The 12,215-nt window shown below is 47.3% G+C and overlaps 1 protein-coding gene across 3 annotated transcripts; it reads left to right on the top strand.

Moving 5' to 3' along the window:
- Positions 1-206: 206 nt before the first annotated feature.
- LOC309694185 (major facilitator superfamily domain-containing protein 12-like) lies at positions 207-11,994 on the top strand. 3 transcript variants are annotated; one of them, XM_082514039.1, is made up of 12 exons: positions 207-865; positions 1,519-1,930; positions 5,262-5,381; positions 7,249-7,459; positions 7,771-7,894; positions 8,818-9,012; positions 9,181-9,273; positions 9,358-9,450; positions 9,724-9,894; positions 9,971-10,065; positions 10,635-10,765; positions 10,886-11,994. In XM_082514039.1, the coding sequence occupies exons 2-12, from the start codon at positions 1,783-1,785 to the stop codon at positions 10,927-10,929; spliced, it is 1,425 nt and encodes a 474-aa protein (XP_082370165.1). In that variant the 5' UTR covers positions 207-865; positions 1,519-1,782; the 3' UTR covers positions 10,930-11,994. The 3 variants fall into 3 exon arrangements, with proteins under 3 accessions (XP_082370165.1, XP_082370164.1, XP_082370163.1); XM_082514038.1 differs by lacking the exon at positions 207-865 and adding an exon at positions 873-1,319; XM_082514037.1 differs by lacking the exon at positions 207-865 and having other exon boundaries at positions 873-1,930.
- The last annotated feature ends 221 nt before the right edge of the window (positions 11,995-12,215 follow it).

The raw sequence follows: 12,215 nt of genomic DNA, 5'->3' as shown, positions 1-12,215 counted from the left end.
TGGGAAATGTTGAGGACTAGACCCAGAACACGCCTGTCATGTTCCAGACTCTGCTGGGGCTGCTACATGTTGGCATCATTGACCGTGTTCAGCAGCTCTTCCCTCAGGTTTATGTGATGCTTTCATCAGCTCCATGTACACAAGGAGTCAAAATAGTTTTAATAAGGAAGTAAAAACACAAGTGCAGTCACTACGGTAACAGCACAATAGATTTCTTTGTATTCATAAACACAAATGCAGTACAAGCTGCCTGTGCTTTGACAGTCCTGACATGAGAATGCATGAACTGAACTGATTTGTCAACCATTCATTAGACTCTGTTTAGACTGAGGCGGGCATGGAAGCTGTGAAAGTGGTGTGAACAGGGTCCAGTGGGCTGGTAATGTGTGCAAAGTCCATCCTGGTTACCTGTTACCATGCTTACATTTCCTGACAAAGCAAAAAGTTCAAGTTGAGCTTTGTGGCTGTTTCTAGTAATAAAGCACCGTATTTAACAAGTACCTGAAGATGGTGCGAGTAAAGTACCAGCTTACAGTAATTCATCCTGAGGTGACCTAGTTCCCTGGTGTCCTCCATTAATGGCTAATGGAAACTACCATTTAACACATGCAAATGTTACAGCCCAGGTGAGCGGGCACAGCTGTGGCCCACTCAGCGGGTCGGTCATTGTTGTTGAATTTACACTTCTGGGATTTCTGAAGTCTGCTTCAGCAGGGCAGTTAATGTCAGGCTGAAGAGGAAGAGGAAGTGTGGCTGGCATTGATCCTAACAGCTGATGTATCTGCAGCTCTGACGGATGAACTTTAGTAACGTGTCTTTGCACCAGGACACTGGGACAGGGATTTCTGCGACAGCAAAGACGGAGGTAACATTTCAGGACTCAAAGTTTGATGAAATAAGAAGTTATTTTTGCAGCTGCTCAAAGTAACCGTGCAGATAAATGTCCGGAGTTCGGGCTTGGATGGATAAAGTAGTGTTGTTATACAGCTTGACTGTGTCATGGAGAAACTGCTCACGCTTGCTGGATCCGCGGGTTGTTTCAACCACGTGGGTTTCCTGGCTGCCTCGTCGCGCTTTACTTTTGTTTAAAATAATCACTCCCTTTGATCGTCGTGCTGTCTCTGCGCTCTGAATCAAGCGCTAACATCACGAGGTCTGAAGTGTGCGTCACGTGAACAAGGTAACTCTGCGGGCTCCAGCTATTGGCTGAAAGGAGCAAGACGGCTTCCCCATTGGGCAGTTTCTACTACGTCATCTTCGCCGGTCTTGTTTACATCTGATTGTGTTTTGTGTGCAGGTTTGTAGCCGGTTAGCTGAAGGTAAGCGGAGGAGCTGCGCTTCTGTATTTACCGGTTACATGTTCAGTCTCCGGTCTTTTCTTCATCTTTGTACCGTAACATGTCCCGGGGTGACTTTTCATTCGCTGCCTGTTGTGTTGTGATGTAAGTGGAGCTGTGCGGCGGTGAAATTCCCCTTCGCCCACTGATGCGCTTCTGTTTCGGTTTTCCTTCCTCTCAGACGCTCCTCCCGGCTTGGCCACATCGCTGCATGTCACCTGATTTCAAGAGGAAACTGGCACCTGAATTAAAGGGACTGACTAGCTGGTTAAGTTGCGACACATGCTCTTACTAAACCGGATGGTAAAACCGTATAAAGGAGATCAGTCGTAAAAAGGGGAACCGAAACGGGGCTGTCGACATTCAGCCTCCTTCCCCCAGACGTGGAAAAAGCTAGCCGAAGCTCCTCTCGTGTAAGCTGGGCTCTGGTCTTCCTCCAGCCGGGATGTCGGACACGGACGGTTCTCTCCCTCTGCTGAAGAGGCTCAGCTACGCGGTGGGGCACTTTCTCAACGACCTGTGTGCCTCCATGTGGTTCACATATCTGCTGGTTTTCTACCACTCGGTGCTGGGATTCCAAAACACGAGTGCAGGTTAGTCCGCGTGTCGTCCTCAGCGCGGCCGGTGTTCCAGATCTACTGGCGTTTAGATCAACTGGCGTTGGTCGAACAGATGTGTGGCAGTCTTGCGTTTCAGGAGCTGCTACCGACAAACCAGCAAAAAACGCCAAATGTGTCACCTGTGACACTTGTGAGGTTGTCTCAAACACACTCCGTCAGTCTTGATGCTGTTGAACAACAAAATGTTTAAAATGTGGCGAGTTTACCTGGTGATATCCTCACGCGCGACGCGATCGCGAAAACAGCAAACAGTTAACACCACGCCGATGTTGTTCACAGGACACAAAGAGTAAACGATCGGGAGACTCTTGTCGTCGTTATCGTTCCCCTCGCACGGTTTATTTCTCCGAATTCAGCGTTTTTGCTTCACAACTACAGCGTGCTGTTTACTTTGTGCACTAACATGGAGTCGAGTCAACCAGCGCCACCTCTGGCCAAGTGCCACAGCCTACAGCCAGATCAGCCTGTGACACACATCTGCACCACGTTTGAATTCGTGTCATGCACATTTGTACCTTTCAATTGTGTCTGTTTGTGCGTCATGCAAACAAACCTTTGAAATGAATGAAATGATATCATATATTTATTATCAGCCTACATTTGTACAAAATGCCAAATGACATACACATAAGAATCACCATCCTGATATCAATACTTTTGCCCATACGAAAAATGTCGTGAACACACTAATATTTCACCAGTGTTGTAACATCACATGTCGTTAGCGTAGTCTGCCTGTGTCTGCCCTCTGCAAACAAACATGTTAGAGTTGGTTGTGATATACAGTCTGCATAAGTGTGGTCAATCTAATAGACATTTATAAGGAGATGGCAGTTACTGTGAATGTACAGCAGTTACACAGTGATTAGTAATAAACAGTCAGACAATGACTCTGACAATCTCATTCAATCTTGCAGACTGAATGCACCTTCTGTGGAAAGTGGTACCACACAGTGTGTGTGGACTTCCCCTGTGCAGAAGGCGACTACAAATGTTGTGGGTGCTAAATAAACAGAAACAAATGATCCCTGTTGTCTTTGCTTACTGATTGTTTTTAGTGTTGACAATCCACATTGCTGGCATTGCATCTTTCAACATGTTTGTGGGTAGATTTGGATGTACCAGGGGTAAGTGCAGCCACTCAGCCTCTACTCAATGTGATCATAGCAGCAGGTGCAGATGTGTCACAAGTTAATCTAGTAGTGGGCTATGGTCATGTGTTAGTGGTGGGAACAGTCATATCCACTCACTCTCACTGGCTGTTTATTACTAATCACTGTGTAACTGCTGTGAATTCACAGTAACTGCCGTCTCCTTACAAATCTTCATTGGATTAACCACACTTATACAGACTGTATATAACTCCAGCCATGTTGATGAATTGCCTATATTGGCTGGAAATATTCATTTCCAGGTAAAGGACACAGACAGACGATGCTTACAGGATGTGATGTGACAACACTAATGAAATATTGATGTGTCATATTTGTCCAAGGCGTGTTTCATTGTTATGGAAAAAGAGAATATTAAAATCATGATGACCAATTGGAGTGGTGATTTCTATGACTTTGTGTATATAATTTGGCATTTTGTACAAATGTAGGCCAATAAGGAATATATGATATCATTTCATTCTTTTCAAAGGTTTGTTTGCATGACGCACAAACACACAATTGAAAGGTACAAATGTGCATGACACGAATTCAAACGTGCTGCAGATGTGTGTCACAGGTTGATCTGGCTGTAGGCTGTGGCACTTGGCCAGAGGTGGCGCTGGTTGACTCGACTCCATGTTAGTGCACAAAGTAAACTGCTCGCTGTAGTTGTGAAGCAAAAACGCTGAAACCGGAGAAATAAACCGTGCGAGGGGAACGATAACGACGACTAGAGTCTCCCGATCGTTGACTCTTGCTGTCCTGTGAACAACAACGGCGTGGTGTTACTTGTTTGCTGTTTTCGCGATCGCGTCGCGCGTGAGGATATCACCAGGTAAACTCGCCACATTTTAAACATTTTGTTGTTCAACAGCATCAAGACTGACGGAGTGTGTTTGAGACAACCTCACAAGTGTCACAGGTGACACATTTGGCGTTTTTTTGCTGGTTTGTCGGTAGCAGCTCCTGAAACGCAAGACTGCCACACATCTGTTCGACCAACGCCAGTTGATCTAAACGCCAGTAGATCTGGAACACCGGTACTCGCGGGTCATGTTTGCACATCGCCAGGCTTTGTTTTCTCTGACGAGCCTCACAGCAGTGCTGTGGGGGTCATTATGTCACCCAGTGTAACATGTGCTGCTTAACATCTTTAAAGTTTCAGTTCTGACGTCTTCGTGACGCCATCACTGGATGACGTTCACACTCTGACGTCACCACCACGTGTCACGTCTTTGTCCACACGCGGGAGTTGGATTAGGTCTTTTCCTGAGCCCAGCTGAGCGTGATGAATGGTTTCAATTCAATTCAATTTTATTTATATAGCGCCAAATCACAACAAAAGGCGCTTCATAGGTACAGAGAAAAACCCAACAATCAGATGACCCCCTATGAGCAGCACTTTGGCGACAGTGGGAAGGAAAAACTCCCTTTTAACAGGAAGAAACCTCCAGCAGAACCAGGCGCAGGGAGGGGCGGGGCCATCTGCTGTGATTGGTTGGGGTGAGAGAAGGAAGACAGGATAAAGACATGCTGTGGAAGAGAGACAGAGGTTAATAACAGATATGATTCAATGCAGAGAGGTCTGTTAACACATAGTGAGTGAAGAAGAAACACCCAGTGCATCATGGGAATCCCCGGCAGCCTACGTCTATTGCAGCATAACTAAGGGAGGATTCAGGGTCACCTGGTCCAGCCCTAACTATATGCTTTAGCAAAAAGGAAAGTTTGAAGCCTAATCTTGAAAGTAGAGATAGTGTCTGTCTCCTGAATCCAAACTGGAAGCTGGTTCCACAGAAGAGGGGCCTGAAAACTGAAGGCTCTGCCTCCCATTCTACTTTTAAATACTCTAGGAACAACAAGTAGGCCTGCAGAGCGAGAGCGAAGTGCTCTAATAGGGTGATATGGTACTACAAGGTCATTAAGATAAGATGGGGCCTGATTATTTAAGACCTGTATTTCACTGTCTTTGTCTCTGCACATCCGTCCTCATTTACTGTGAGGACTACTCACAGTTTAACAGTTTAGCTTCAGCGTGCGGTGCTGTAACACCAAGGTGCAGACGGATATAAGTGACTGTGTCCTTGCTGTTGTTGTGTCTGTTCTCAGTGATTGTTGCAGTAGGTCACAGCGTGTCTCCTTTGGTGCAGGTGTGCTTTTGCTGGTCGGGCAGGTAGCCGATGGTATCTGTACGCCTCTTATTGGCTACGAGTCCGACCGAAGCCCCGGCTGTAGAAACTACGGCAAGAGGAAGACGTGGCATTTAGTTGGTAAGTACACAAAGTGAAAGCAGAGCCCTTTGTCTCTCATATATAAATACATCTGTATATGCGCATGGATATGTCTCAGTCAGATAAACCTCTGTGTTCATAGTGTTCAGCAGAGGTTAAGTTTCAACTGCTTTGGTGTTAATGACATTAAATCCATGCGCCATAGAGGGGCGACACTGAGACCCCTGAACAGATGCTGCTGCAGACATTTTCTCCTCCTCTTTAAAGCCTGACTGGCATTCACCATGAAACACCACAATGGGCAGGTCCACTGCAGCACAACCCGCAGCTCTGGTACCAACCAGCCACTACTGTTTATCCTAAAATGAACACGTTAGATCATGCTCAGTTCTTTGTTGCTAACCTATGAGCATGAATAATAGCTGAGATATTTATAAATAATGTCATACGGTCACCGCTGTCATCGTGACAGCACAGAGTGCAGGTTTTAGTCGTCACTGCACATCAATGACTTGGTGTGTGATTCTCTCAGAGGTCATGTGCCCTGAGAGTCATTAAGCTGCGTTTGAGTGACGTCTTCATTTTTATTTCTTTATTTTTGGGTGTCGTTTTGTTTTAGGGCCTCGTGGACCTGAGACACCAGTCAGTCCTCTGGTCATAGTTACTAACACGTGCTATGGGTAACATACTGTGAGATGCTGTCTGTAGGCAGCATGTGCACAGAGTATGTGTATTCTTATGGCAGTGATAGCCATACTGGGAATAGTGATGTTTTTGAAGATAAGCTGAGTCTTTTCAGTTTTTGCTGAGTGGAAATAAAAGCTGATTGTTTCTGAGCCCAAAACAATCAGCTTAGCCTTTCAGGAGAAACAGTGTTGTGAGCAGATTTACCGCGAAATCTGAAAGCTCTGCTTTTTAGGGTTGGTGTGTAAACTCTCGTGACTACAGACAGAGATCGACGTTCCCACCGTTCCCATTTCAAGTGCATAATCCCAACTATGGTGGCTGCTGGAGACCAAACATCAGAAACATTCAGTTTAGACAAAGTTTGCCTTAAACGCTTCAATCCCACCACAACACACAGAAACACTGCTGGATATGACGTCCCTGGAAAATTAAATCATCTTCATTCAAGTTGGATTTTGTTTAGTTTGATGATAACAGCCGTGAAGTTGTTTGTTACTCCAGGACTTTCAGTACATCGACTCGGTTCAGTTAAATGTGAGTGGCTGGTGAGACTTAAAATGCACTTATAAAAATTTAGGGCTAAAGTAAAAGATGTGCGTGGATATTGCCCCGTCTCATGACTTTAATTGTTTACCGTGCTATTTTCCAGGAAAGTCTGCCATATGAACCAAAAGGTCAAGGTAGGTTTGCACTGATTAACCACAGTCAGCCTGCTGTGCATGTATACATATACATGGAAAGACTGTGCTCCAACACCTACCGTGGATTTTATTGATCAGCTTCACATGATACGTTTTAACAACTTAACGCTGTGCAAACAAGAGCCCCGTAGGGAAACAGGCTGAGGCTTGTGCATATTGTTGCCTATTGTGTTACCAAAGCAGCTGTCAAGCAGGAACAAAAGCACAGAACTAAAAGCAGCGGTGCTGAGACGTATGAAAGTTTCCCCAGAGTTCTCGTTGGGCGACTGCGTCATCTGGTTGCCAAGCTGCTGTGCAACATCTGCTGAAATAGTCCTGATGCATGCAGAAGGCAGATGAGGGGAAACCAAACCCCTGTTAGCCACTGAGGTCAGCTGTGAAGAGCTCTGTTCTCATTATGTTCCTCTATGTGCTCATCTGGTACTAGTTAATGGGGAGGGGGTAAATGAAAAACCAATAATACATAGATATGATCCGCGTTGTGTCATCTCTTTGCTTCTGTATGTGTTTACATCCAGGTACACTGAGCGTAGTGCTCTCCTTTGCCTTCATCTTTAACCAGTGTGTGGGCTGCAGCTTCCTCACCCCTCAGTGGGCCAGTCTAATCTACTTCGTCCCATTCATCATCATCTTTCAGTTCGGCTGGGCCGCCACGCAGATCTCTCACCTGTCCCTCATCCCAGAGCTGGTCACTTGTGAGCATGCTAAAGTAGAGCTCACCGCGTACAGGTTAATACACGCGTGCTTTACATGACGAGAATCAAAAGATAGATGCACATCCCAAAGGTTGATGCTGTTCATCTGGATGTTTTCAGTGGCAGAAACTGAAAACATCCAGGAAGTGACCTCACAGCCCAGCGCTCAGTCAGCTGGTTTCAGTCACCTGTTTATAAGGTTGAAACCTGCAGTCAGCTGATGAGGATGAAACGTTTCTCCCACTGAAAACATCCAGATGAACAGAATCACCCTTTTCATGTTTCCTCACCTTGAACGTGCATCACGGTGTGAACGTCCACTCTGTGCTTTGTGTGTGGGAGCAGGTACGCGTTCACAGTGATAGCCAACATCACCGTGTATGGAGTGGCTTACCTGCTGTTTCACGTCCAGGCTGGAGAGGATGAAGACCCTGATTCACTGGGACCAGCAGACATCATCATCTTCAGGGTGAGCAGGCTGACGCGTGGGCATAGCTGCGAGCACAGCACGGTGTAGCAGCATCAGAGTGGGGCTGAAAGCTGTTGGAGTTCAAGCCTCTGGCTCTGCCAGCGTACTCTGTAAGACTGTGAATGTAGATGTGTACTGTGGAAAAAACCCAGGATGTAAATGTCTCTTCCTACACTTGTTTTTGCAGAAAGGTGCACGTTTCTATTAGTTTTTATTCAAGCAGAAAATACAGACCCAGGATTCTTGTGTTTGTTGTTAATGTTATGTTTGTGCTTGGTGCTCCCACCTGCAGTTTTCTGTGTACACGAGCAGATCAGGACAGTGGTGAGGTTTCTCTGGGTTTGTGGCAGCTTTGAACACAAACACTGCTGTATATCCTGCTGCTGCACAAACATGCTTCAGCAGAACTCTGTGCAGGGCTGTGACGGGAAGCAGATTCATTATTCACTTGGCTTTCTGTGAGTGCTGCCTCCTCGACGCAGTCACAAGATTAAGAAGCTTTGGGTTGATCATCCAGGTTTCCCTCTGTTCTACAACAAAGCCTCCTTGAACCTAATTACCTTCATTTGCACACAGGAACAGGCAGTAACAGTGTGACAGCAAAGTTGTGTACTTTTCTTTTTTGTATTTATATGGTGACGACTGTACAGACCACATAAAGCCATCAATGATACTTTTGCACTCAGCATATAAAGATGGCGGCCGCGCTGCATCTGGATGATATTTACTGTGTAGATCAGCTTTTAAAGAGGGGAGACGAAGCTCGCCGGCCACAGCAGAAGCTGCCGGGCTGACAGGTGGGACAGAAATGAACAGTCGATAGAAACGGTGATCCCAGGGTTTGATAACTCCGCCCACTCAGGGCAGCAGGAGCTTGTTTGTAGCAGCGATGATGAGGTGTGCCACGCTGTGTGTAATTGCAGAATCTGTCACTAATTGTTTTGGGGATCGGTGTCGTCTTCTCCGTCGTTTTCCACGTGGGAACAAAAGAGAGCAATGGAGCAAGCGAGGAGTCGGAGGAGGCCGAGGGGGAGCGGAGGCCACTGCTGCCGCGCTCCAACACCTTCTCGTCTCTCCTGCAGTGGAAATGCTGGCTGCGACAGCCTTCTTTCTACCAGGTATGGAGCTTTGAATGACTTAAGCACTGACGCCACCTCCACCCGAACCTCTTCAGAATGACGGGAGCAGCTTCCAAGGCTGGGCGGGCGTCAGCGCCCGTTCAGCTTGAGATGTAGGATTTTGATATCGTAGCTGCATCAGCAGACCTGCTCGCTGTGTCTCTGCAGGTGGCCGTGCTCTACATGTCCACCAGGCTGATCGTCAACCTGTCTCAGACGTACATCTCCATGTATCTCATCAACACTCTGGGGCTGCCAAAGGTGACGGGAAATCGTCCAGTTCACCCGTAACACGCTGGGTTGTCGTCACGCGCTCATCTTCTGCTTGTTTTTTCCTCCCAACAGAAGTTCATAGCTACCATCCCATTGGTGATGTACGTGAGCGGCTTCCTGTCCTCCTTTATCATGAAGCCTGTCAGCAAACTCATTGGGAAATGTGTAAGTAAACCAGGTCAGGTTTCTGAAAGCAGCACGAGTGGCTCTGAGGGACTCGCTGCGCTCCTCGCTGTAGAAAACAAAACGTCATATTTGTTCTTGTCAGTCACGCTGACACGATTGCACCACAGAAATGGGGAAGGTGGAGCCTGTGCTGTGTTCACAGTAACAATACTTCATTACTCAGTAACAGGATGTGATTGCTTCTGTATCTGCATCATCAAAAAGGCAGAAGTGGGTCACTGTCATGTGTCTTCTGTCCTCTGATTGGTCCAGCTTACTTACTTCGTGGGCCTGCTGCTGATCATGGCGTTCTCGTATTGGGTGCTGCTGGACGTCACCATGGGTCAGCAGGTATACGGGGCGGCCGTGCTGCTGGGGGCCGGGTCCGCCACCATCCTGGTCATATCGCTCGCCATGACTGCGGAGCTCATTGCAGATCAGACGGTAAGACGTGCGTGAAAGGCCGAGGCGGAGGACGAAGGATCCTGTTGTTTGAGCGAATTTGTTCATCTCTTTGCAGCAAAGCGCAGCGTTCGTGTACGGAGCCATGAGTTTCACTGACAAGCTGGCCAATGGACTGGCAGTGATGATCATTCAGGCCCTGCATCCCTGCCAGTTAGTACACGCACACACACGCACACACGCGCACACACACACGCACACACGCGCACACACACACACACACACACACACACACGCACACACACACGCACACACACACACGCACACACACACACACACACGCACGCACACACACACACACGCACACTAGAATCTGGCAGAGTGTGTGTGTCCTCCATCCTGATGCCTGAGTGTGAACGCTGCACCACTGTGGCCTCTGTGTCTCGGTGACAGTCTGCTGAGAATCATTGAGGTTTTTATTGTTAATTAAAGCAAAATTAAAACCCTTAAAACTGATGTCATTAACTAAAACTCTGCAGATGTGATCAGTGTCAGGTTGTAGGACGACTTGGTTACTTGTTCTGATCAACGGCGTCAGATAGAAACAGTAAACATGTCAAACAGTTACATGTGCACACGTCCGGTACTGTGCTGCTAGGACACACACGTGTGTGTGTGTGTTTAAAAAGAACCCATCCTGACAGTAAACTCTTCTGTCTGTGTGTGTGTGTGTGTGTGTGTGTGTGTGTGTGTGTGTGTGTGTGTGTGTGTGTGTGTGACAGCACTGTGGTGTGCTGTCCTGCCTGTGTGTGGTTCTACCATTACATCATGGTCATCGTAACGGGAGGCGTTTCCATCGTCGCAGCTTTGGCCCTTTGCTCCATCCTCATCTGGCCAATCAAGATCAGAGGGCGTAAGTCTCTCTCTCTCTCACACACACACACACACACACACACACACACACACACACACACACACACACACACACACTGTTTCTTGTGCGTCTTCACCTTTTCACTGTGTGTGTTTGCAGGTGCTCTGCCAATCATCTCCAGTGAAGCAAATGGAATCAACTGACAGGGCTCCTCCCACATCATCTCACCACGGGGAACTTTTTCAGGGAACGGCAGGAATCCTGTGGGACTTCCTGACCCGCTGCTGAAACCAAGAAGCTTTCTGTTTTTAAACTGAGATTTGCATCCTTTCATAACCTTGTTTTGTCTTCATTTTCCAACAAACCTCTGGCGTCGGACTACAGGCCAGCAAACACGTGCACAGCTGCACCTGCACTGCTTTAAAGAATTGAGTCGCACAATAAGCTAGTTTGTAATGATTTTTGAGTACAGTGGCTGCAGCTGATTTCCTCTCACCTCTGACCCCCATGATTTTCACTGTGCACATGACAGGCCCGGCTCTGCAGCACTTATTTCCTTTTACTACACGGGGTCAGCCTGAAATTCCCTAAATGTGAATGAAGCCACTACACGGAGTTTGGAAAATGATGAGCAAACAGTTGTGCTCCTTAAACAGACATCAAACATGTTTCACACGTGCACTGTGCAGGAGAGCAGGGCTGGCTGCATGTCGCATTAATGTCCTGGATGACAAAGGGAACCGAGCCCCTGCTCGGAGGAGGACGTGAACGCCGTTCGGTGTCCTCAGCAGTAAAATCTTCCCCAGGTTTCACTAAAAGAGTCATTCCACTACCCCCGCTACCATTGGACACACAAGGCCGTCTGTACAGCGTGCAGGCTGACGGCGAGGAGGATGCAGCACAGACGACACTAATACAAGCGTTTACCTCGAAGACGTTTGACTGGACTCGCTCAGTGACGCAGGTCAGAGGACGTCCCTGCTGAGCTTCACCGGCTTGTTTCCAGTTGTGCTGTCCTGGAATTTGTCCCTCAAATGTTATGTAAACTGGAATCAAATGGAAGATGAATCACGTTTGTAATTAAGTGAGTTGATGAGCAGAGCTGTGTCTGACATTTAAACGCTTCAAAGGGATCAAATGTATTTAATGTGTGCATAGGAGGGAAGGTGGTGTTGGACCAGAGCTTTGTAACTATCAGCAGGACCTTTTTACTTTGTCTTCTACCTGTGTGATAAATCCTTTATTAAACAGGAGTCATTCCTCTGGTACGTTCTTCTTCTCAGCTGTGAACAGTTGCTACAGACGTCTGTCCCCGAACAGAAGCTGGCAGGTTAGAATATTCATACAGTATGAAACCGCTGCTTCTAACTACAGCCAGTTTTATGGTCGCAGCAGCAGAGCTGCGACCCCTCGACCGTAACAGAGCTCACTATAACTCAGGGGTGTCCAGCTCCAGGCCTGGAGGGTCCTGCAGGTTTAGATCTGACCC

Source organism: Aulonocara stuartgranti, assembly GCF_965226115.1.
Source record: "Aulonocara stuartgranti genome assembly, chromosome: 18".
Classification (NCBI taxonomy): domain Eukaryota; kingdom Metazoa; phylum Chordata; class Actinopteri; order Cichliformes; family Cichlidae; genus Aulonocara; species Aulonocara stuartgranti.
The sequence above is the reverse complement of the archived record's forward strand: the minus strand, read 5'-3'. Positions and strand labels throughout refer to the sequence as shown.